General features: G+C 49.3%; 1 protein-coding gene across 2 annotated transcripts in view; it reads right to left on the reverse strand.

Moving 5' to 3' along the window:
• Nucleotides 1-24,480, reverse strand: part of ZFHX3 (zinc finger homeobox 3) — a 250,601-nt gene that overhangs the window by 39,589 nt on the left and 186,532 nt on the right. For both annotated transcript variants that reach the window (XM_043437218.1, XM_043437217.1), the window contains exon 5: nucleotides 4,847-4,954. In XM_043437218.1, the coding sequence (XP_043293153.1) occupies nucleotides 4,847-4,954 (108 nt within the window). The remainder of the gene's footprint in view (nucleotides 1-4,846; nucleotides 4,955-24,480) is intronic.

Consider the following 24,480-nt stretch of genomic DNA (forward strand, 5'->3'; position numbering starts at 1 on the left):
CAGGCCATTCCCCTTGAAGAGCAAAGCTCTAACTACAATTCTAACTCCAAATGTTACAAAAATGCAAACATGAACTTCAGTAAGGGATTTCTGAAGTTACCATGTTGTCATTTTAAGTTGGATTATTGCCCCATCTTTTGTTTGTTTGTTTGTTTGTTTAAAGCACTGATACGCTCAGTCATCCTGTCTCAGATTAGCTTAACTAGACCCGGCCTAGTGCTCCAAGCCTGGAAACCATGGCAGCTATAAGATTTAAATAACCATCCTGCCATGATTCTTTGCCAAGAGTTCAATTTTTTCTCCTAATTATTGGTGATAAAGCATCACATTAATTGTATATCACTTAATTTATAGCAATTAATGATTGATTGGATAATCACTGCATTAATTATTGTTCAGTTGCTGACACTGGGGGCTCTTCAGTCTACAGCACGCACTTTCAAATCCACACTCCTGAAAGAGAACAAGCGATCACTTTCACGTTTTAAAAGAGAAAACCACAGAGTTGGATGGTGGAAATGGCTGTGCATTAGGCTCTGCTTCAAAGACCCTTCCTGCACGCTCCAGGGACCCAGAGGAGCACTTCACACTTGCCTTGAGTAGATGTGACTCTCAAGTGTCTACCAAGGGCTTGTCCATGTGCCACCACAGCCCATCATGGAACCCAGGTTGTGGCTGATGGGTGTCACTTGTCTGTGTTTTCAAGGGGAGGCATCCAAGCCTCCCAGAGGCCAAGGTCATTCACTAACTGGTGGGCTTCCTGACTCCAAACCTATAGAGGTCTTTCCATTTCACCAACCTGCTTTCAGACTGAGCATCACGCTGTCTTACTATGAGGCACATTCATGGCTGACAGCCCCACTCAAGCTGAACGTACAGGTGGTGGTCATGTTACTGTTTTCCACTGCACCACTTTAGAAGATTGAGTGTTACTCTCTACACTCAGAATGGGGGTAAAAACTGGATCAAATGGTTAGACTGAAAAAGCATTCTTGGAGAGGAGTACAGCAAACTTAGCACTCTATATTAGAATGTATGGAAGAGCCCCTATGCAAACCCAAACCCATCTGTATGCCTTCTGGCAACTTGCTAGAGCTCTCTGGGACTCCACTTACTTACCTGGAAAATGGTGGAAGGGGGAACAAGGGAGTGGGTCCTTCCAGTATCTATTGTATTTCACAGAGTAGGGGGTGAGAATCAAATGAAATAATGTATATAAGGCAGTGCTGCCTAACTCTTCCTCACAAAGCAGGACACACAGAAAACCATGGCAAGTTGGTATCGGCAGATGAAGCTGCACCTGCCTCCAGGGCCAACCCAAGGGCGGTGGAGATGGGTACCTGTGAGCCGCTCACCAGCTGGGCATGAGCTGGAGACCGGTGCCTGCCTCACAGTTACAGCCTGATGTAGCCTGAGGAGTAGCTGGAAAGTAACGGGAGAACCGGGACAGTCTTCCAGGGTTAGTTTTGCTCCTCCCGAGTATCTGCATGGCTGATATGCTAGCTGCTGGCCACAGGCTGTTGAAACTTAAGTTCATTGAAATGAAATAAAATGTAAAGCTGAGCTAGCTCCTCTGGGGTACCAGCTACGTGTCAAATACTCAACAGCCAGAGGTGGCCAGTGGCTGCTGCACTGTGCAGGGCAGATGCAGAGCATCTTTCTCGACACAGGAAGCTCACGCCACAGCACTGATCTGTAGCAACACTGTTTGGTGACTGGGCATTCCTGTGGAGTGTTACACTCCCTGAAGGCAAGGCTCATAATCTCAAGGAAACTGTGATCTGTGGGACACAGATGGTAGGGACCCAACCACTGACTATGGGATTGATGCTCCCGTGATTCAAGTCACTCTCCTGCTTGTCTTGCTGCCACTCAAGGTAAAAGACCTGATTCCTCAAGGAAAGAAGCGCAGCAGACATCAAAAAGGAAATCAGGAGTCCCATCCCAAAGTAAAATAACAAATTTTAGTAAAGATTATCCGTTCCTGCACAAACCCTTGAATTACATAATCAATAGCTGAGAAAATGCCAATTATCCAGACCCATTTCAAATATGACTAATCTGCATCCTGAGCAGCCACTAATCAACAGGACAAATTGTGAAATCGCTGCTTATTTATTTGCTGGGAGGAAGCACTCCCCATCACATTTAATCAGAGAGGAACAGCTCAACTTAGGGAGTAAATGGGACAGACAGGCATTTTTTATAAAATACTAAGGATCCCAAAGAAAGCTCAGGAGAGGCTGCTGGTACCTGTATTGATTCCAAGATCAAATCGGCCCAAAGCACCTTAATAATGCCTGTCATCACACCCGCAAACAACAGAGACAGTATTATGCTTCAGGTCAAGAAAGAATTGTTTGCAGGAGTCATGGAAGAATTTTCCCTTCTTTCCTTGCTTCTGTGCAACTGGCAACATGCATCTCTGAGTTATTCATTCTCTCTCTGTCTTAGAGATAAAGATTAACTATGGCCTGTTGCTTGAATGACTGAATGAGAAAGTAGAGTCTTATTAAAGACATTGGCACTTCTCAGTGCTTATTTCAAGTCTTCCTATAGTCTCATGACTGCCCGGCATTGTCCACCAGTACTGTGAAGACATATTCCTACTGAATTACAAACACTATGTTGTTTGTTGTTCAGTCGCTAGGTCATGTCCGACTCTTTGCGACCCCAAGAACTGCAGCATGCCAGGCTTCCCCATCCTTCACCATCTGGAGTTTGCGCAAACTCATGTCCATTGAGTTGCTGATGCCATCCAACCATCTCATCCTCTGTCTCCTCCTGCCATCAATCATTCTGAATGATTTAATGGAACTGCCCTCAACAAAGTTTACCCTAACCTTGTCTAAGGATAAGAGAAGCACATACCAAGTGCCTGCCTAGCACACAGTAGGAGCTTTGCAAATGGTTCTGTTGTTCTCTCAGGGTCCTTTGCTCACAGAATGCAGGAAGCATGCACCACCTGCCGTTTGCACAAGCCCACTAAATCCTATGTTACTTCCCCCAGCTTCTCAAAACAACTGCCTGGCAACAGTTCTACATTCAAATGGGAGGATCCGAAGAGAAAGTGCCACTGGGTTTCCTCATCTTATTTAACTAAACTACAAATGAAACCAAAAAAACCCCTCATGCCAGGCACTGTTCCAAACTTCCCAGATTCAAGTAACCCTCAGAGCAATGCTATGGAAATAGGGGTTTTTTTAATGCCCATCTCACAGGAGAAAACTGAGGCACAAAAAGGTGCGTGGAGCAAGGTCACTGAGTCAGAGCATCCCAGGGGCAGGACTGGAAACCAGGCACCCAGATCGTGAAAACAAAGGATGGACTGGCCTGGACAGTAACTCAGACTTCAGACTGTGTCTGCAAAACCCCCCTAACCCAGCTCACTTCCTCCAGGCAGATGTGTGTTCTACGCTGCTGTCGGCCAAGTCTGTGTAGACCTCACAGTCTGGGATCCTGATCCCTGGGAGGCACACAGGACAACCCTCCCCTGTATGCTTAGGGCCTTTGAGTGTGGATGCCCATCCCCTCGTCCCTGGGCCTACCTTCCAGCTCCTCCTAGGGGGCTCGCCCTGGCCCTTGGCTTTAGCTCAAGCACAGGCCTCTGGATACCACGGTGCCCAGTGCAAAGGGGGATGATGTGCAGCATGGAAGGGAAAGCCCGCCCAGGAAAATAGGACAGTGACACATCCCTCTCAATACCTAGATGCTGTCACACTCAAATTTCTCTTTTCTAGGCTGAACAGCCCTGATTCCTTCAGCTTCTTCCCAGGCAGTGTTGCTCAGCTTTCAGTCATTTTCATTGCTCTCCCCTGGCCTCCCTCCAAGATTCTGTATCTTGTTTAAATAGTAAAGGCCAACACTGAACGTGATTTAAGAACAGTCATGCCTGGAAAAGTAACAAAGGCCCAACCAATACGAACTCCAGAAGGCAAATATTTTCTCAAAAGAAAAAAAAAATCGAAGTATAACAATATTAATAATGGAAGGCAGTAAGAACCAGGTTGACCAAAGACAATGATTTCTGTGGCTTGTCATATCACTTCCTCTAATTACGGTGGTGTTTCTGGGAGCCGTCTCTGGCCTGATGAGTCTTCTCAGAAACCATCTGCTCCTCCTCAAAAAAGAACCAAGATTTTCCCCTAAGTCTCCCCAAGTCTCTCCCTGGACACAGAAACCCCATCATCCTGAGAGAAGGCCACTCCCCACTTTTCTCAACACCACCTTTTCCAGAAATAGCACTTCCTTTCCTAACTTCTTCCATTTCCTCTGCTTTTGCTTAGACGTCCCCCTGCCTCGCCACTCCATCTGCCTCCCCTTTGGGCCAAGGCAGGACACCAGGGATACAAAGAGGCTGCCTGGGACCCCAAATGCAGGATGAAGCCCACCCTCCACACTGCTGACTCCTTAGAGACTTGGGGGTGATGATCAAGTTCCACGTGGCAAGTCCTTTCACTGGGTTCACGAGCAGTGGGACAGGGCCCCGGACCTTCCATGGAGGAAGAATCACACCAAGGGCAAAAACAACAACAGGGAGGAGGTGCTAAGGAAATGTGACCGCAAAACACAGCAGCCCCCAGGACAGTGCCAGACACCTGGATGCCTGCTCGATCAGTAAGCTGGCTTTGTGGCCGACTGAAGCAACTTTTAAAATTGCTTAATATCAAGTAATAGGAGAAGGAAGGTGACCACTGCAACAAAGCAAGAATGTAATCTGTCTCCCACCCGCAGAAAACCAGCCGAGCCGTTCCGAGTGGACCAAGGCTGCGCCTGCCCCCTGGCCTGTTTGCCTCCCTCCTCCAGGAGAGAAACACGCGGGCTGGAGGGCAGCCACACACACTACCTGTCCACTTGCTCTGGTCCTTCTCGCCTCCACTCTCCTGGTCTTTAGCGAGCTCCTCGGGATCAGCAGCCGCGTCACTGGGCCCTTCAACATCTTCAATGGCTTCTTCTATAAGAGAAGAAAACGAAAATGTCAGGGACTAAAAGTAGACAGAAGATGGAGGACTCTTGGCTGCTACTCCAAAGAAGTACCCACCATGAAACACAGGCAGCCAACGACTGTCCCCCAGCCACACAGTGACCCCTGAGAGGCCGACCGCACTAAGGATGTGCACGGTCTGGGGTGCTGGGGGGAGCTTTCCTTCCCGCTCACTGGCAGGAGACTGCAACTTGGTCTAGACGTGCAGACACTCGGTATTCTGAGATGGATTCCAAATACCTCGTTTGAGCTTTTCTTACTGAAAAGCCAATCCTGTTGAGGAAATAACTCCAACTGAGTTCTGAAATCCCATGCAAGTCTTTAACACTTGCAGATGCAAAAAGTGCCACAGGCTTGCTTCTTGCCTAGCTCTGACCACACTGAGAACTGGCGTTGAACTAGACCTCGCATAAGGCTTCGCGGTGCCTGAGCACCTGCCAGATTGTGGAGGGTTGTTTTTGTTTTTTTTTTTTTAACAGTCATTCATATTCTGAAGAGTCACAGAACATCAGTGATATGATTTCATCAGTGTGAAGAGGTCCAGGAAACAAACATCTATGGGTTGGCCAGGCATCAGTGGCGAGAAGCTAGATATGTAGAGAAAGGGAAACAATTCCTTATCCAAATCATCCACTCCCTGCTTGAAGTCATTCCATTCTCTACCCACTACTGGCTTAAAACAAACCAAGGAAATTCTCTCCAGCTCAACACACACTACTTTAGTGAAAGAAAAAGAATGGTCACTTCCAACATGAGGTTAATCACAAAGTAAAATGCCACTTGCTTGCCGAAGTGGGGACAAAGAGGGTAAAACACTCTAGATGCTGAGGGGAAGGAAGTGGGGCATCTCTCATTTGTTCTCCTGGCCCTATGGACCATTATTTAAAACACTCAACAAGAACAGGCTAAATGCATAAATAAGGCGAGCAAACCAAAGTAGGCTGACGATGAAATCATTATAGACTTTGAAGAGCACACCTTCCTGGGCGTGGAGACACTGAAGCCCACGTCTGTCACCCAAGGCCATTGCTAGCTGAGATCCATGGGACTAAGGGTGTTGGCCCACGGACCTGGGGTTATTCTGACATCACCCTAAGTCTCTCTAGCCCCAACTCCACTTTTCAACATTTCAAGGTGTGACACTAACGACCCTCCAGAAAATAGTGTCTGAATTTCATTTTATAAAAGGGAGTAAAAAGAGTTCAAACTAAACTGACCTCAGAGGATTTATCAAACATTTGAGGAAGAAAGTATCTATTTAGAGCCAGATTTTCCTAACTCTTCCCAAAAAGACAACGAAAGACCGAGAGCTGGAAGATGGAACTAGAGGTCGGGGAACATTTCTTCATTACCGCCGAGAGGGCATGTAAGAGTCAGTCATGGGGAACACGCATGAGAGGAGATACTGCTTGTTTTCCTCTTCAACTAAGAGGCTTCCGCAAATAATTTCTATGTCGCCTTTCTGTCTCACTGCACAGTCAAGTTAACATCAAGTCTTCCCACGCCCACCCCTAGTTCAAACAAAGAAAAAGCATGCAACCATGGTTTGAAGTCAGTCAGATATACAGCACCATATTAACACGCTACAGCCTTTACTGGAGGGAAAAAATACAAAGTGTTAGCTGAGCAATAATAAACAAGTTACACAGTATGCTATAGGTGCCCTCTTAATTCAGACCAAATAGTCAATGCATATTTTTGGCTTTTGATTAAATTGTTCAGCACTATAATTATAAAATCCATCTCTGAAAGGTGATACCAGCATTCAGTTGATCAGAATTAAGTTGGGTCTACCCAAAGTAGCTACTAGGTCTCTTAAAATATACTCATTTGCCCAAAAACATCCTGTGATACAAAATACCTGCAAGTACCCATACAATCATCAAATGCGATTATGAAAAGAGATGGCCCCTCCTCTCTAGGACACACACACCACCCCAGGTGGAGCGAGTCTGACACCTACACACAGGGGACACCCCGATGTGATGAGCAGTGTTGGAAGGTGCTGCTCTGCAGAGGTGGGAAGGAATTTAGCCCCTGGGAGGCCAGCTCCAAGGCCAGCACCTCTCTCCTGTGTACTATGTGGGCTGAGCCATCCAAGCAGAGAGTTAAGAACTCACGGTCACTCTGGCACTGACCCCAGTTCTTTGAACCTTTTCAAACAAATCCATCCAGAGACAGACTGAAGAATAAGCACGTCATTCATGCAACAAGCAAGGAAACCACATGGCGCTTTGTGACTGTTCCCAGGCCCTTGTTCTATGAGCCTGCTTGGGTCTCTGCTTTCTTCCCTCCCTGCCCTGCTAAGCGTGGAAAAGCAACAGTGACCAAGCTCCAGTGAGAGGGTGAAGGACCAAGGTTGACTCAGGAATTTCTTCTGCATCTTTTTCTTCTTAAAGAGTTAAAAATCAAGTCCTCTTCTCTTGAAAGGGATTCCTTAGTGGCTCAGACGGTAAAGAGGCTGCCTGCAATGCAGGAAACTTGGGTTCGATCCCTGGGTCAGGAAGATCCCCTGGAGAAGGAAAGGGCAACCCACTCCAGTATTCCTGCCTGGAAAATTCCACAGACAGTCCACAGACTCCCCCTGGCAGTCCATGGGATTGCAAAGAGTCAGACACGACTGAGTGACTTCACTTTCACTTTCCTCTTCTGAGTGTTTAGATTTAATATTATCATTTCTGGTATGTTAAACACCCAAAATCTGTTGTATGCTTTGTAGAAGAAGAAATGATTAAGAAACTCCGGGACAAGCCAGCTTCCTTTATGGGCAGATCAGCGTCCTCACCCCCAGCTAAGAAAACCAGGTCCCATTCAGCCCAGTAGGCGCTTCCCTGTAGTTCCGCGTGTGACCTACAGGTGTCGCCCTCTGCAAGGCGAGCCCTGGAAGGGCAGCAAGCTGCAGGAGGCAGACACTGTCTGGGCTGCCTAACCTGAGCATGTGGAAATAATATATGTCTTCAAGTGAACTGTCTGGTCCTGGGGAAATAAAATAGGACATTCATAAGCAGTTACACCATCTGTCTTTATACCATCATCATCAACAGCAAGAGGAAAAATAGCTCTTTAAAATGGATGAAAGCCCAGGCTGACAGTAACCAGAAAACTGTGAGCTCTGAATACCAATAAAGGTAGAGATATGATTAAAAAACAGAGATGTAAACTATGAATTCGTCTGGACAGCTCGACCCACAGTGCTGTGCAGACAGGGTCTGTTCTGTTGGTCCCCAAAGTCTCCAGCATCGTCCCTGAGACCGGGCCTTGGGCGCGCACGGGCAGGGCCTGGGGCCCCGTGCACTGGGAGCCAGGGGCAGGATGGCGTCCAGCTCTGTCCCTGGGCTGGCCGGGTAGCCACGCTCCCTTTAGGAATGTGTGTTTGATACTCACGTGCTCATAGAGCACAGAGCAGAGGGGAGGTGTTCACGGAACGCATTTCTCGTCCACAGTTAAGTCAGTGGCAACTGGCCGGGCTCATTACAGAAGTTATCCATTCCACCACCCCCCCCACCCCCCGCCAGTAATGTCAGCTTCTGACAGATGGTGGGAACAAGCAAAGACCTGACGGATGAAGATCCAGTTTTATCTGGAAAATCCTGTCTTTCTCTCAGAAGACAAAGTTACTTTTCTTCCCCAAGAAACACCACAGCCACTGTGCCATTTTTAAGGCCAAAAAAAAACGACAAATCAAAACCATCTTCTCCCCAAACAGTTGAACGCTATTTCAGAACCCAACCGGAACACACCAGGAATGCTTTCTCAGGGGCACAGCCAGGGCCTGGGTGAGGAGGTCATCTCTGCCCCCCATGCCTGGCCTGTTCCAGCCATAGCAGCAGGCCCCGCACGTTCTCAGACAGATGAGATGGTCTGTTGCTCACAAGACTCCAAAGGCCGTGCCTCCAAACCCCTTGCAGACGCCCACCCTCATGGATACACTCCACCGCAGCCCTCAGACCAGAGCACCCCTCCTGTTCGGGTATATTTTCATGTTAAAAGGTTCAGGGAAACAGAAGCAAATCTCCAATGAATTGTCCCTTCCGTCTTCAGTTTCCACATAAAACACTGGGAAGGCCTTTCAAAAACCTATTTCCATCACTACCTCTTCGTACAACTGCTTCTCCCAGACAGCACTCACTCATGTCTTCTGGTTAAGGGCAGAGCCCTCAGGTATGAGGGTTTCAGCAAATGTTGTTTAGTCACTCAGTCATGTCCAGCTCTTTGTGACCCCATGGACTGCAGCCCGCCAGGCTCCTCTGTCCATGGGATTCTTCAGGCAAGAACACTGAAGTGGGTTGCCATTTCCTTCTCCAAGGGATCTTTCCAACACAGGGATTGAACCCTGGTTGCCTGCATTACAGGCAGATTCTTTACTGCTGAGCCACCAGGGAAGCCCCATTTCAGCAGATAATACATTCTTTTTTTTTTTTTCTTCAGATAATACATTCTAAAAGGGAAGGGTTCCAAGGGCAGCATAGATTTTGGCGGGGGAGTGGGGGGCGGTGATGATACCACAGCTCCAGAAAACATCCCTTCAATTAAGGTGGCTTTCCTGCCACAAATGCACACTGTTCTCTCAACACACCTTACGCTCATCACGTTGGTGAGGATGACTGTACGATTTCCCGACTTGTGGTAACATCTGCTTCTGAAGGAAGTGCATGTGCCAACTAGCAACCCATGTGGATTCGCAGTGATTTTATGAACCACTTGGAAACTGGTTTGTGGAAGAAGCACGAGGCTGAAGCAAAAACAGAGGTGGCATCAGCACGAAGTCAGCACCTGCCACCATGCGCTGAGCGTGTCGCCCAAGACATGCCCTTTGCTGAAAAAGGACACCGTTCACCAAATAACTAGGGCCGAGGGCAGTATTTTACAAATCACAGGCTTGAAGGAAGGGGAGTCCATCAACACCTGAGACTAGTCCTAATTGTTCCTGACTCTTTAACAGGATAACGTGGACTAAGTCAAAGTGAAAGTCGCTCAGTCGTGTCTGACTCTTTGCGACCCTATGAACTATACATATACAGTCCATGGAATTCTCCAGGCCAGGATACAGGAGTGGGAAGCCTTCCCCTTCTCCAGGGGATCTTCCCAACACAGGGATTTAATCCAGGTCTCCCACATTGCAGGCAGATTCTTTACCAGCTAAGCCACAAGGGAAGCCCAAGAATACTGGAGTGGGTAGCCTACCCCTTCTCCAGTGGATCTTCCCAACCCAGGAATCAAACCGGGGTCTCCTGCATTGCAGGCGGATTCTTTACCAACTGAGCTATCAGGGAAGACTAAGTCAAACCTTCCTCCAAACCTGACAAAGCCCTGCCATGGGGCCTTGATGATAGGAATTTGGAAATTCTCCTAAGAACCAGGGTGCTGTTCCCAGAACTCAGGCGATCACATTACTTACAGAATACACTGATACACTGAAGAATGAAATTATTCTTTCCTTCTTCTTTGGGGGGAGTTATGTTTGAGGGTGGGGGGTGAACTAAAGTGCGTTTGCCTGTCGGCAGGCTCAAGAGCTGAGAAACATTAGCTGTCATGAACCACAATCAAATCAGGTTTGAAATATTTAGCAGTGGCTTGGAAAACGCGGTGGTGTAGCTCTGACAGGCGAGATGCGCAGACACCCACTTTCCATTATAATGGAAATATCAGGCCCGTTCTGAATATGTATAACCCAGAAAAATGTATTGATTTTTCATTCGGCATTAAAAAAAATGAAATAGCCTGCAGCTGTCAAAAGCCTTTTGTTAAAAGCTCATCTTTCCTGGAATGAGGGTTACCAGAAACAAGTTTTAATTGTATATTGGACCTCTTCTTTGAAAAACAAAATAACCAATCTGCTTACTTTGAAGATAGGGTTCAAGCTTTTCCTTTCTTCATTTTCAACCTAATTAACCAAGGACAAGCGCCAAAGCAGGCGGGAAAGGCCTGGCACACTCTGACCAGCAGGATGGACACGGAGGGTGGCGGCCACTTGTTCTGGAGCCTCCATGGTGGGTGGCTAGGGGATTCCATCACTGTGTCTTGTCCCCTTGTACCTGTAACTACAGACTCACCCCACAGGACACCTTGGCCGATCCCTGTCCTCTTGTGGGACCAAATGGAACAACTGGAGAATGAGGGCCAAACAGTCCAGCTTGCCCAACCCTCTCGGCCCCTTGTGGTTCCACAGGAAACCTCTAACGGCTGCACATATTCTAGAAAAGTATGCACGCTTTATTTTGCAGACAGAGGTCAAATCAAATCCTACAGTATGAAAGATGATGGCTAAGGTCTAGACCGCTTATTTTGAATAATATCCAGTGCATTAAAATTCTGCTGCAAGAATAACTTGTAACAGGATGTGACCTGCAATGCTGACGGACAGATGCCTCTGCTGCCCCCAGCTCGGCGCCCTCTCTAGGCCGTGGAGGGAGAGGTGAGGTGCCTGTGGCCGCACTCACTGGGGTGGGTGGCTAACTGAGCCATTCTCCCTCTTGACACTTTGGCAAGTGTGATCCCATTGAACAGCAACCTCAGGTCCTACAGTAGGTGACACTCCATGTGCCCTAGGCTACACCTCAAATGCACAGTGACTCCCAGACTCAGGATGCAATATTCTACTCCACAACATCCCCAAGCACACTTTTTCAAATGTTGATGCTGTGGTTTTACTCCATGAGGTCTTTCCAGTCCTGATGACATGGTTGGAAACTGCCTGAGAGGCAGTTCAAGCAATTAGGTCTTCTGAGTGACAATACCACAGCCCCAGAAAATTTCCCTTAAATCAGGTTGTTTTCTGCCTACCACAAATGCAAATTGTTCTTCTAACACCCCAGTCCTTAGACCTTGCATTGTGGTGGAGGTGACCACAAGTTCTCACTATGCACACAAAAGAGGGAACTTCCACACCTCCCTGGAGGTCCTCTGTGGGTAATCTGTCTGAATATTATTTCTAATTGTTGGCAAACTTTGGCTATTGTTTCCTACATCTTAACAGGGTTGAGATTACTTGAGGAAGAAGTCAAATCACAAGACGAAGGGTCCATGGTCTAAATCAAAGCTGGTGAGTGAAACATTCTGAGCGACTGTGACAGTCCAGGTGGGAATCGTTACCGGGGTGAAGGATGAGGGTAGGAAGAGGGAGCAGACGGGGGCCCCAAGGCTGGCGTGCTGCTTTATGCCTTCGGGACCTGAAATGTTTTCCTACCTTCTCAGGGTATGTTGCCATTTTTTCTCCAGAGACAGGAGAACTCCAGGGCGCTAACAGAGACTACGGTGTTTGGTGAAAAGTACGTTCTCAGGGCGGATGCCAAGCACTCAGACCTCCTGCACCCCAGCCTGTCTGAGTCGGGAGCACACAGCACAGGACAGGGGGTGTGTGTCTCCCCATCCTGTTCACCCTTGTTCTTTGCATTTCCCATTTTTTCCCCCATCTAAAGCTCTCTCCTGGCCAGGCCATCTTGCTGAAGACCCTTTTCCACCCGCTGGAGTGAAGGGTCGCCTGTCAGCCACAGGCATCTTCCCACACCAAGGAGTTTAAAAAAAAAAAAAAAAAAAGTGACCAAAGTGCTAACTAGCTGTTTTAAATGCAACTGCCCTCTGGAAGATGACATTTATAAAAACAAGTTCCGGTCCTTTGCGAGATAAGAGGATGTGAGGAGGAGAGGAATAGAGGACATGGAGAAGATCAGACCCACTCCCGCCTTCCAGTGACATCTTCTTTTCCTTTCAGAGATCATTTTTCCACAAGAATTTTTTTCATTGCTGGGTTCATTCACCAAGTATACTGGGGGCCGCTGGGCCCAGAGTCTCTGGACCGAGCCTGCGAGGCGGTGGAGGCCCAGCAACCTCAACAAGGGCCCGGGGGAGGCTCTGCAGGAAAACCCAGTAAACCCAGGCACGCCAGTGGTGAGGAAGCAAGTGGCCCCCTTGGCCAGGCGCCTCTCTCCTGCCCCTGCCCCCGCCCCACCACCCCTGGCTTTGGCACCAGGCTGCAAGAGTCAACACTGAAGGCAATGCGGCGTATTATTAAAATGACTAATTGGAGAATAGAGACCATTTATGCTTTTGTATATTTGAAGATCTTGCCACTGTTTATAGAAACAAGAAAAATGGGGCTTGGGCGGCCTGAGGGAGCCTGGGAAGCTGCAGCCTGCATGCACAGCCCCTGCCGGAGAAGGTGAGGCCCCGAAGGCTCGCCTGGGGGAGCCCCACGCCAGCATGCTTCATGTCCATCGTGAGCGTGTATACAAGGGGGCATCTCCTGGGCCATCTGGAGCACAACGCCCGCCCTGGGCTGTGCACACAGCACCGTCGCCCGCCAGGGTCCTGCCAGTTTCCCACTTCCGGGCCAGGCCATTCGGTCATTTGAACAGTTTGTCAAAACCTCGCTGGAATTAAGGGGGTGGGTGGGGGTCACGAGAGGAGAAAAAGGGAGGAAACGCCTAGAGCCGGGATTGCAACCGGCTCCATTTATCTGTGTTCTCAGCCAAAGCACCTGGGCTGCCCCCTGCGGAAACGCAGAAAGGATGAAAGCCGCGTGCGGTGACAAAGCTCGCCAGAACGAACGTGTCGCTGACTCGCCTGGTGGCTGTTCCCAGGAAGATTTTTTTTTTTTCCTTTTTTAAATAACTGAAAGATGTGTGTTCCGGGTTTTAAAATACCAAACCCATCCCTGACTTGGTTGGGGAACCCGCGCTAAACCAGAAACCCTGCTCCGAGCTGGAACTCTGAGGAACACCAGGTTCAGGGGGATTAATCCCCTTGGGTTTCTACGGAGCCCTGGCTGCTGCTGCGACTTCCACACACGAAATGTAAAAAAGGCAAACTCCCTGAGCATGTTTGTAGCGGAGCGTGATGTGATTGTGTTGTCATTTATGGGAAATAATCGCAAGCCCATCTCTCCCCTCCCCCCCCCACCATTTTCCAGTCCAAATAACCATGAAAAATTACACTTCAATGTCAGGGCGACGACAAAGGAGGCGCGCTCTCTGGGAGCTCAGAGCATTTGCAGGGGTTTTTCCTTTCGTTGGACAAAAACTACCTTCAATTGTACTTCGTTTAAAACGTGATCTAACAAATGCATTTTGACAAGCCTTTTTCTCTTTCTCTCCCTTCTTTCAAACAGTATTTTGCACAGTTTAACCTCGCACCAAACTGGAATGTTCTGGAAAGAAGGGGGCAAGCAAAATAGAAAGGTCCTTGAAACCAAGAAGGGTGGTTTTCTCCTCCTTCCATTAAAGACAAAGTCATGGAGAAAAATAATGATTCTAACTCAGTGGACTACTACTGCGAAAGAGGACGATGGAGAGTAAACAGCCCCGTCTTACGGGCAGAATCTTTGATAGGCAAGGGTGAGAAAAGCCAGGGTGAGCAGGAGGGGAGGAGGGTCTTGATGGAGGAAAAAGGGCCTCCCAAGCGCCTTCGGAATAAACCATTTTGTAGATTTGAAAGCATCCTCTGAGGATGTGGATGTAAGTCAGAAGTGGGGGCGGGGTGGGGGGGTCATGACCACTGGCTGAGGAAGGGAAGCTGTCAAGTGGGGTACTGCTTCCCCCCTTGCCCATTCCCCCCCTACCCCATGGCAAGGGATGTTTTTCAATCCAACTGATCTGCCTGAAAGCTTTTTAACATTCCAGGTGTGAGGCCTGAGCAGTCCCTACAAGCATCTGTCTTTCAATAACACCCTGTTTGAAATAAACACTGCCAGGCTTCCATGGTTGGAGGGTGAAGACAAGATGGATAAACACACATGAGTGATAGAAAGCATGTAAATAAAAAAAGAAAAAATTAACAGTTTCCATTAAAGAAGGCTGGTATCAGCTTCTGAGTCAAAACTGACTAGGCTTGTCAGAGAGAGATCTTATGTTTAATGTAAACTATATATACACACAGACACACACACATATGATGTGTTTCCTAACTTACTTATTTTTACATGAAAAAATGTTGGAATTACATAGATTAAAAAAAAAAAATCAGGGCAGGCCTATAAGTGTACTTACGTATCCATATACAAATGAAGGTGTGTGGGAAATGAGCAGGATGTGCAGAAGTGGTATTAGATGATGGTGATCAGAACCAATGGGTGTAAGCAGACCTGTGGGAGGGCTCTCATGACGGGAACGCCATTGCTGATGGACGCAATCTATACGGGAATGAAGGAAGCGGGTGGGGGTGACCATGCAGACCTGAGGCGTTACAGTGCGGGGAAGACAGAATTTGGCAACACTGAAGGAAAAGATGGAATACTGGGGGCTGGACATGTGAAAAAGCAAACCAAAAGAAACACAGGTGAACATTTTGTTTCTGGCCACCAAAACAAATAGCAGTCGACTGAAAAAGATGAAACCAGACGCCAGGGGTTGGAGTCACATGACACACAAATGAAGGGCTTGAGTTTCCAGCCCCTTTGTGGCTTCACGCTGATGTCCATACCGTCCAAAGGGGCTCCAGCCTATTAAGGAAAGAGCTTTGCCCCGTGAAGCACAGGGTGCACACAGAAATATTAGTCTACGCTTGTCTGTGGAGGGCGGTGTGAGGGGCTGATTGTCAATGAGCTTCGTTTTGCATCATCACAAGCCACTTATATGCACAGCTGGGAAAACCAGCTGATTCATAAAAACAAAGCACAAACAAAGGCTTACACTTTCCAAACCAAATCTGGGAAACAGACATCAGGCCAACTTCAGACAATGCTGTGCCCAGAAAAGCACTGGCTCCCCCTGCCCTCTTTTGGCCAGACCCAAGCTGCGCAAAGGTTGCTGCATGTGTAATGGCCTGGCATGTCCCAGGATGCAGCCTTAAAAACGCACATGAAGCCGGAGGTGGCTCAGGAGAGCTTCACCCCTCCTTTGACGCTGGGGGTCCCCAGGTGTCTACCACAGGCTCACGGCCTGGTGCAAGCGGTGAAGAGCCTGTCTCTGCTGTGAGCATTTACAGTCACACTCGAGATATCGAGGGGTGCGCCTCCACGTGGAGAGTCCAAAACTGGGCCGGCCCCCCAAAACCATCAAGTCCCCAAACATGCTTCAGTCTGAAACAACTGGGTGACAGAAGCAACGTGTTTTAGTTGACACTTCCTAGGAAACTGCAAACAAAGTGAAGCAGGAAGTCGAGGTGAAGAGAAAACCCAGAGATTTATGCTCAAGAGCTTTCCTGCATTAACGGGAGAAAAAGCAGATGGAACTGCTAAATTGTGGTCATTTTTTTTTAAAGCTCGCTATTTTATTATGCCAGCATAACGTTTATGACGAAACTTGACAAAGGCATTATGGGGAAAAATTACAGACAAATCTAACTCATGAACATACAAGCAAAATTCATAAACACTGTATTAGCCAGCCACACCAGGATTAATCCATCATCATGCATTTTTAACATGCACCTTGTACAGCTCTTTTGTGTCCAAAGGGAAAAGAAAATTCTTGGATCTTCCTCCTTTTGAGAAACTTCCAAAGGTATGCCAATGGCTGAATACAAAGACTCCATATTCTAAAAATCTGGATCCTATACAATGAAATGGTCCTTTTCTAGGGTTTGACAACAGCCCCCCCACACACACACCTGCCTTCTCACAGTGATTTTAGCTATAGCAACCCATCCAGGAATCTGCCAGAGGTACTAACCGTATTTTAGTCTCAGCCTTAGGACCCTGTGAGCATCTATTCAGCTTTACTTCCCATTAGATGTTTCTTAGACCTAAGAACAGGCTGGTGTCCTTTAAAAAGAAGGCACCCACTCCGCTACACACCGCCAAGTTTGTGTGGCAATATATCTCAAGGCACAAAGACACATAGTTATGGTCATCTAGGCAAACAAAGAATTTAAATTCTAGACTCACACCATTCTCTTTAATGGCGGGGACATTTGTAAACAACTAAAACACGAATTCAAAGAGAATGAAAATGCTGCCATGACATAAGAATGTCAACAAGGATCTGGGCAGAAAGCACGATTCTATGACAAACGGTTTCTGGGACAGTTGGGATAAAGTCTGCAGCCCACAATTACTTTTAAAGAAACAGTTCTGGAGGTTTAAGTTCTTCTGTGTGCACACTGCAACTGGAGAAAGTACCAGAAGGGGAAATGCTTAAGTTAGAATCCTACCTAAACTTTCAGAAGTGGATAATTTTTTTAAGTGAATTATGGATCCTATGCAGAGCCGATAAGGAAAGAAACCCTCACCAAGAAAAAAATTTTTGCTTCATTCTCTAAGTATAAAGTAGTAAAAACCAGTCAAAGGTGTGAATGAAAAGTAGTCAAAAAGCAGTGCAACATTAAAGATTAGATGGTCCGATGATTAGGAAGAAAAATTGAATGATTCCGCACTTAGGGAGCAACATCTTTAAACATAGAAGGGAGGAAGAGTGACGAGGAGGACTTAGTAACCAATGAGAAACGTAAAAAATAAATAACCTAGGTAACCAATGTTGACTGCAGCACGATCACAGCTAGGATATGGAAGCGACCTAGGTGTCCATCAACAGATAAACGGACAAAGAAACTGTGGTACACATGTACAGTGGAAGATTACTCGGCCATAAAAAGGAACACATTTTTGTGTCAGTTCTAATGAGGTGGATGAACCTAGAGCCCATTATACGGACTGAAGTAATGTCAGAAAAACAAATATCATATGTTAACACACATATATATGGAATCTATAAAGTTGGTACTGAGAAACCCATCTGCAGGCTAGGAATGGAGATGCAGACATAGAAAACAGGCTTGTGGACACAGGGCGGGATGAGTGGACAGAGAACTGTGAAACAGACGCATGTGTACCACATGCGCAACAGCCAGCCAGTGGGGGTTTGCCGTGTGACTCAGCGAGCTCAAACCGGGGCTCTGCGCCGACCACCGGGCGGGGCGGGAAGGGACACGCGTACACCCGTGGTGATTCGTGGGGAGGTCCGGCAGAAGTCATCACAGTGTCGTAAAGCAATTATCCTCCAGTCAAAAATGAATACATTTAAAAAATAACCTAGGTGAGAGCATATCTTAAATACATAGTACAGCAGGGGAAAAAAATCAATTTCTGAAAAGAGTCTGTGAACTGACTGAACGACTAAAAACCTTTGGTGACAGGGTGGAAAGCACAGGAGCTCTTCCAGGAGAAGGGAAATGACTGAAAACCGGGCCTTAAAGGAAATAAGCGGAAGAACGGAGACAGAAGCAAGAAAGACAAATGGGTCAATGGACTAAAAAGTAGAGGTGTGTAAAATTTATTTCAATACCATTAAGGTGGTTAAATAAAAAATGTGTGTTTTAGAAATTCTAAAAGGATATAAATGTAAATGTGTAAAATATGAGAGAGGTGGGGAGTCCAAACAAGAGAAGGCATAAAAGCACGAATAAGGTAAAAACAGGTTCAGGAAAGAGAAATAATGGTGTTTGCAGCAACCCGGTCATCAGAAGGACCTGCCTTTGTTTGGAGGGATCTGGAGGAGCTGCAGCACCTCAGTTCTACAAACTAGGAGACCAGGTCCTGGAGAAAGGAAGGCCTCCAAGACCACTCAATGAGGCAGCCCAAACGAGGGTCTCCCAGGGAGGCCCAGGGGCACCAGCCACAGAGGGAACAAGCGGTCGTGATGACACTTGTGTAGCCAAACGTGAGAAGGACTGGGCAGCCTGCTCCTTGGGAACCTTCCTCAATTAAAGCTGTGATGTTGAGGAAAATGGATTCTAATAGTGGTACCACAGTGGTTCAAGCAACTTCCACTTGTCCTTTAAATGATGAGACAAAAGACACAGCATGGATAAAATGGTCTCACCCTGACCAAAATGAACCACAAACCAGCCCCTAAGAACACAAGTATCCATGTTTCCAAGCAGATGGTGCCCTGTTAACTTGTCAGTAGCAACATGGTACCTAAAGAAAAGCGTCACGTTAAAGACGAGAGGAGCCTGCCTCTCTGCATCTCCTCCCGTTCATTCATCTTCCCTCTCCTTCTCTATCTGTCCCCCCACCATGCACTTTCTGGAAGAGGGGGATCCCAGAAGCACTGTCCCAAAATGGCTCAGGGTGGGTGCCTGGCTGAGAGCCCCTGGCTCCAGGGGGAGGGCCAAGGGGCCACCGCGGCCCCAGATCACTGCCAGAGAGAACTAGCAAAAGTCAAGTAATTGCTTTTTCCCCTTCCACTAATAAGCTTTTCAGCAGAGGAAGAATTCAGCTTCCTGTAGTCAACAGACCCTTTTTCCCTGCCTCTCCTCACTCCAAATAATCTAAAGTGACTGCAATTTCAGTCCCAGCTCTCCAGCATTCAGCTCCACTGGCTGAGGTCAGAGGGTGTCAAGTGAGGGCCCTCTATTTCTCTCTGCTCCGCCTTCACGCCACCCGAGCTTCTTCGTCACTGAGGCAACCTGCCACCCCAGCGTATCACCAGCCTCCGGTACACACACTGACTTCACTCAGGATTCCAGGAAATGCTTTTGAAGGCCCAGAAAACACTGGGGGAGACGAAGAAAAATCTCTTTGCTGTAAACAACTGATTAGTAATGACCAGCTTCAGGTGCCCTGGTGACCTGAGCCACTAATTTCCTGGTTTTGAGAAAATGCATTACAGTAGGACTTTTTCTTTTTGTGGTGGTGGTTAAAACCACGTGGCTGGTTATGTGGTTTTTAGTTTAGTTTTATGCAAATGGCTCTAGTTCCTAAATTCTTTTCCAAGATGTGCTGTGTGTTCGTGGGCTGGTTATCTTCAAGCCTGGCCTCCTGTCGAATCAGCTGCTGGTGGACAAGCGCCCCGCCCCCTCCTCTGCCTCATTTCCCAGATGAATGAAATGCGATTTCAATTAAGAAGGGCAGCCCCATAGCTCCCTGCTCACTGTCTTCACGGAGATCTAAGCAGAGAGCGCAGACAGCGCTGAAGGTGAACAAACAAATGGACAGAGGGAGACGGATTGAACGAGAGAAAGGATAGGTGTGTGAACAGGCGCCCCCCGCCCCAGGCCCCGCAGGCTCGCGTCCCTCAGGGTGATGCAATGACTGCGGCACAGGGCGCAAGAGGCTCCAAGCAGGGGACACAGAGGCACGGCCGCTCACTGGGACCACGGGCAGTGCCAGGAAGGTTCTGGAAGGGAAGGAGGGCAGGGGAGGTGCATCCAGGGAATAACGCGAACACCTGCCCGCCCACCCCCATACACACACGCACACACACAGGTGGACACTCCCTTCTGGCTGCAGCCAGGCCTGTGATGGGAATTTATTTCCGTCAATTATGTGCTCTTGTCCCCAGACTCAGTTCATCAGCACAGTGTGGCCGAGTCAATGAAAGGCTCCGTAATGAAGGAATCACATGCATGGGAACGGCCCGGCACCTGCCACCAGGCTGTGGGGCTGCAGCCACACCTGGCCCCGAGTCTAGCTGCTGTGGGCCCTCCAGTCTCCCCCGACCCTCCACCCACCCTACCCCGTGGGCTCCCAGGCTCCACGTCAGGTCACCCCCATCCTGCCCCAGGAGCCCTTGGCCAGGATGACATCTTCTGTGACATAATCACAAGGGCCCTGACTGGAAGGAGGAGGAGGAAGGGACTAGCCAAGTGGGACTGATCAGCACAGCATGCCCGCTGCTTTCTTCTGCTGCCTGGATAAAACCCTTCACTGCAAAGAGCCTGAGCATGGAAACCAACAACAGCCACCTCTGAAAGCTCCCACGTGCTCGTCATTCTTATCTAATAATCATCATAATGGTAGTGGGACAGTCATCACTCAACCAAAGCAGATATGATTACTACCCCCATTTCCCAGATGAGGAAACTGAGGCTCAGCAAGGTGGAAGACCTGGCAAAGGTCACAGAACTGAGACTAACTGGGCTTCCCTGAAGAAGCTACACTTGTATTTGTGCCATCTGCCCACCCACCGACCCACCACGTATCCACAGAGCACCTGTTCTGGGCATTGGATACAGCTGTGAACCAGACCAGAGGCACTGCGAACACATAAGGTACTCGTGTGAAAACCACAACGAAGCCGCCCCCGCCTTCGGTAGCCCTCCCTCTGGGCAGATAAGACCCTGGACTCGCTGTTCTGTTTGCTGGGTCGAATCTAGGGTGGCCTGGGTCCTCGCTCATCCCCTTCAGCAGAACAGAGGGCTGTGCACGTGTGGACCATCTATACAGCTTGATGGCTGCCCTGAGAGGGATTCCCAGCAGAAAAGCTACTGTATTTCTGTATGTGTATGTATAATATATAAATGCAGACAGAGGTAGAATCTCCTTGAGCCTTTCCTTTCCTGGGGAGTGGGGAGGAGCTGACCTTGAAGTGAGGCAATGCCACAAAGAGAAAGGGAACACTGATCACCCCCTGATGCAGCAGCATGATGATGGGCCCGGCAGCCGCACTCCAGAGGCGCCCACCACACCAGCGTGTCCAAAGCGCCTCCCTGCGAAGGTGACAGAACAGGACGGGGTGAAGGGCTCGAGGCTCAGAAGGGCTGCAGCGCCAACCTGGAAATTTGACACCCTTCTCTGAAACCGCATTGCCCCTTCACATCAATGAATTTCGATGCATTTTGCAAACTTAATTGCCATCTAAAGCTCTGTCACCCTGACAGGACCACTATTCTAATGCTAGCTCTTCTCAGTACCAGATGAATTTGGGGGGCTGGGGTGAGGGGTGGGAGCAGGGCTGCTGTGGAGGAAGTCTGCTCCACTCACTAGGAGGTGTCTCCCCCTAGTGACCACCACCCGCACCACCACCCTCCACTGTCTCGGGGCTGGAGCCAGGCAGCCAGGTGCAGGCAGACAGCCGTCACTGGTCTTTCCAGGTTGCCTTTGGCCCCGATCCTCAGACCAGCCTTCTCAGAGTACCCTGGGAGTGCGAAGAGAGAATCAGTAGTTGGGCTCTCAAGTGCTCTGAGCTTTGCTGTAAATGCTAATGGGGGATTCCCAGCACCCACAGGATACCCGTCCACACTCTGCTTCTATGGCCAGGAGACAGGAGGAGCCAGATACGGACCAGAGGGAGAAGAAAGAAAACGAAAGAAGCAAACGGAGGACAGGTGACGGGGCCCACCTGGAGGAGCACCCTCCAGGCCTGCTGGGGACCCACAGGGCACCCGGGGACGGACCAGAAAGGCAAGGCCTGACACTAGAGCAGGACAAGAAGACATGAGGCAGGGGACAGAGCTGAGTAATGGGCGAGGAGCCCCAAGCCAGGAACCGGGAAGGGGACAGAACAGGATGCAAAATACTGCCTAACATGAGCACTAGCTCAGGCTTCTGGGGATGGGAAGACGGAGGAGGCGGCTGGGCGAAGAGAGCCCCCTCCTCAGGTTGTTCTATTCAAGTCTTGGGGAGAACTGTGTTTTGGGGAAGGGGCCAGAATAATGACTGGAGCCTTCACTTGGCTACTGCCTTTTACAGTACGCTTCCCAGAATAAACTGCCCCAAGACTTCATCCATCACCAAAAAAGGCAACCATAAAAACACTCGTGGCCAGCCCTTGTATCGCACCAGCTCAGCCATCTTCCCCTCTTCTGGGGACCGGGTGGCTGGGCGGGGTGGGGTGGGGGGCGCCCAGGCCCTGACTAACTGCTCTGGCCAGCTACGCTGTGTGGTGTGGGGGCCACTCCCCGCACTGAGCGGTGAGGAACTTCCCGAATCATTAACCTCTCTCGGAGTGCATTGTACTGGGAGGCACTCCCTCTGCAGCCTGTTCAGGAGCCCTATTGATCTGCAGCACACTCGGTGCCTTCAAAGTTGTTTATGATCAATATGCAAATTGCCCATGGCATTGATCTAGTATTAATTTTCAATTAGGGAATCCACAAGGGGTCTCGGAGGGTCAATACCTAACAATGCAGAGGAAACTCCGCTGAGGAGTATCGGCCTGATGCCGAGAAGACCTTCCCTAAGCCTCCTTCTCAGTAGTTCCAGGCCCTGAGGGCTGTCACCTTCGTTTTGGCTCACTCGCTTCCCTCTGAAGTCAGACCCCTCTGGCCACCACCCAGGCTCAATGTGTGGCTGTTGCCCTCCCCTCCCCCCCGCCTCCACCCAGGGCCACAGGGACAGTCCCTGGCCTGCCAGTGCGCTCCCCCGACACCCGCCCTCCTGATCGGATGCCCCCGGACGTGCCTCTACATCTCCCCACGCCAACCCGGCCCCGGGACCACTCTCTCCCCCGGCTCCCCAACCACACATACCTTCTTCCTCCCTCTCTCCCTCTCCCTCGTTTCTGCTTAGTCACGGAACGTCACCTTGGCACGCTGCCACGGCTGGAGCTGGCGAGCTGCACGGTCCCCAGAAATCTCAGGCAGTCAGGCAGAGCCGCCAGGCTGCCAGGTTATGCTTGGCAAACAAGCCACTGATGTCATTTCAAAAAACCAAGGTGGGGGGTGGGGAGGAAAAGAGGCACAGCTTCCAATCCTCTGTTTTTCCTTCTTTCTTTCTTCTAGCAAAATGTTTCTTCCTAGCGCAACATGGAGGCAGGGGGCTGGGGTTGGTTGGGGGGGGATGTTAATTACTTCACCACTCGTTCATGGTTCCCAGAAGAGGCCACGGCCCGCCCTCCGGGAGCACAGGGCTATGCGTGTGAGCCACTGACAAGGGGTGTCCCCGGGGAGCACGTGCCCAGCTGGGACCGGAGTGACCCGGGAGTGCAGTCATTCCATTACGCCCCTAACAGCCCCTGAGAGGCTCGCGTGGGAACGCTCTATGGCCAGAGGAGTCGGAAGAGACGAGTGTGGCCGACTCTCCGCCCAGCAGGTATGGGGACGAGGCAGGCGCAGCTGCGCCCAGCCTGGGGCCCAGCGAGGACCCCACCTGCCTTCTCTGCTCAGCCGAGGCTCTCAATGCTCCAGGTCTTCCTTACTGGCTCCACCAGGAGCAAGCCTTCCAGGGTCTCCGGCTCCCTCACACACAGCCCATGACCCTGCGTGGAGGTCCGCATGGAACGCCATGTGGAACAGGGTGTTTGCCCAGCCACTTTAGGTACTGCCTCTCACGGTGCAAACCAGCGCGTTGGCCAGCCAGGCTAATTGGTTTATGGATAACATTAATTACCATGTTGCTCATTAATGGATGAAATCTTTATTGGTGCCATTGATCAGTGGACTTGTTAGCTGGCCTCCTAACCAATGGCGGATGTAACAAGCTCTCTTATTGGCATATCAATTAATGCAATCAATTCCTTGCCAGCGGCTGCCGTCCACTCCCCGGGCTGTTCAGAGGTAGAAGACAGAGCCATGTCAAGAGCACCCCCTCACTCAAGAGTCTCCGGTTCTCAACTGACCTCCAGGTGGTCTCTCTGCCACTTGGGGCTCAATTATCAAGACAAAAAATTAAAAAAAATCACACCTACCCCCGCGTCCACTTCCATTTGAAAATCAGCTCTCCATGTTCTAAGGTGACACAAGGATGGCTCTCTTAGGACACATGAGACAGAAGGACCGGTGTGAGGGGCGGGGACTGTGAGAGCAGACAGGAGGACGGCAGGGGCCACGAGAAGCTTCCAGACAAGGCACCAGGAGAGGTGATTAGGTCTGTAGACTGGATACTAGACAATACGCCAGAC

This window comes from Cervus canadensis, chromosome 18, assembly GCF_019320065.1.
Source record: "Cervus canadensis isolate Bull #8, Minnesota chromosome 18, ASM1932006v1, whole genome shotgun sequence".
Taxonomy (NCBI): Eukaryota; Metazoa; Chordata; class Mammalia; order Artiodactyla; family Cervidae; genus Cervus; species Cervus canadensis.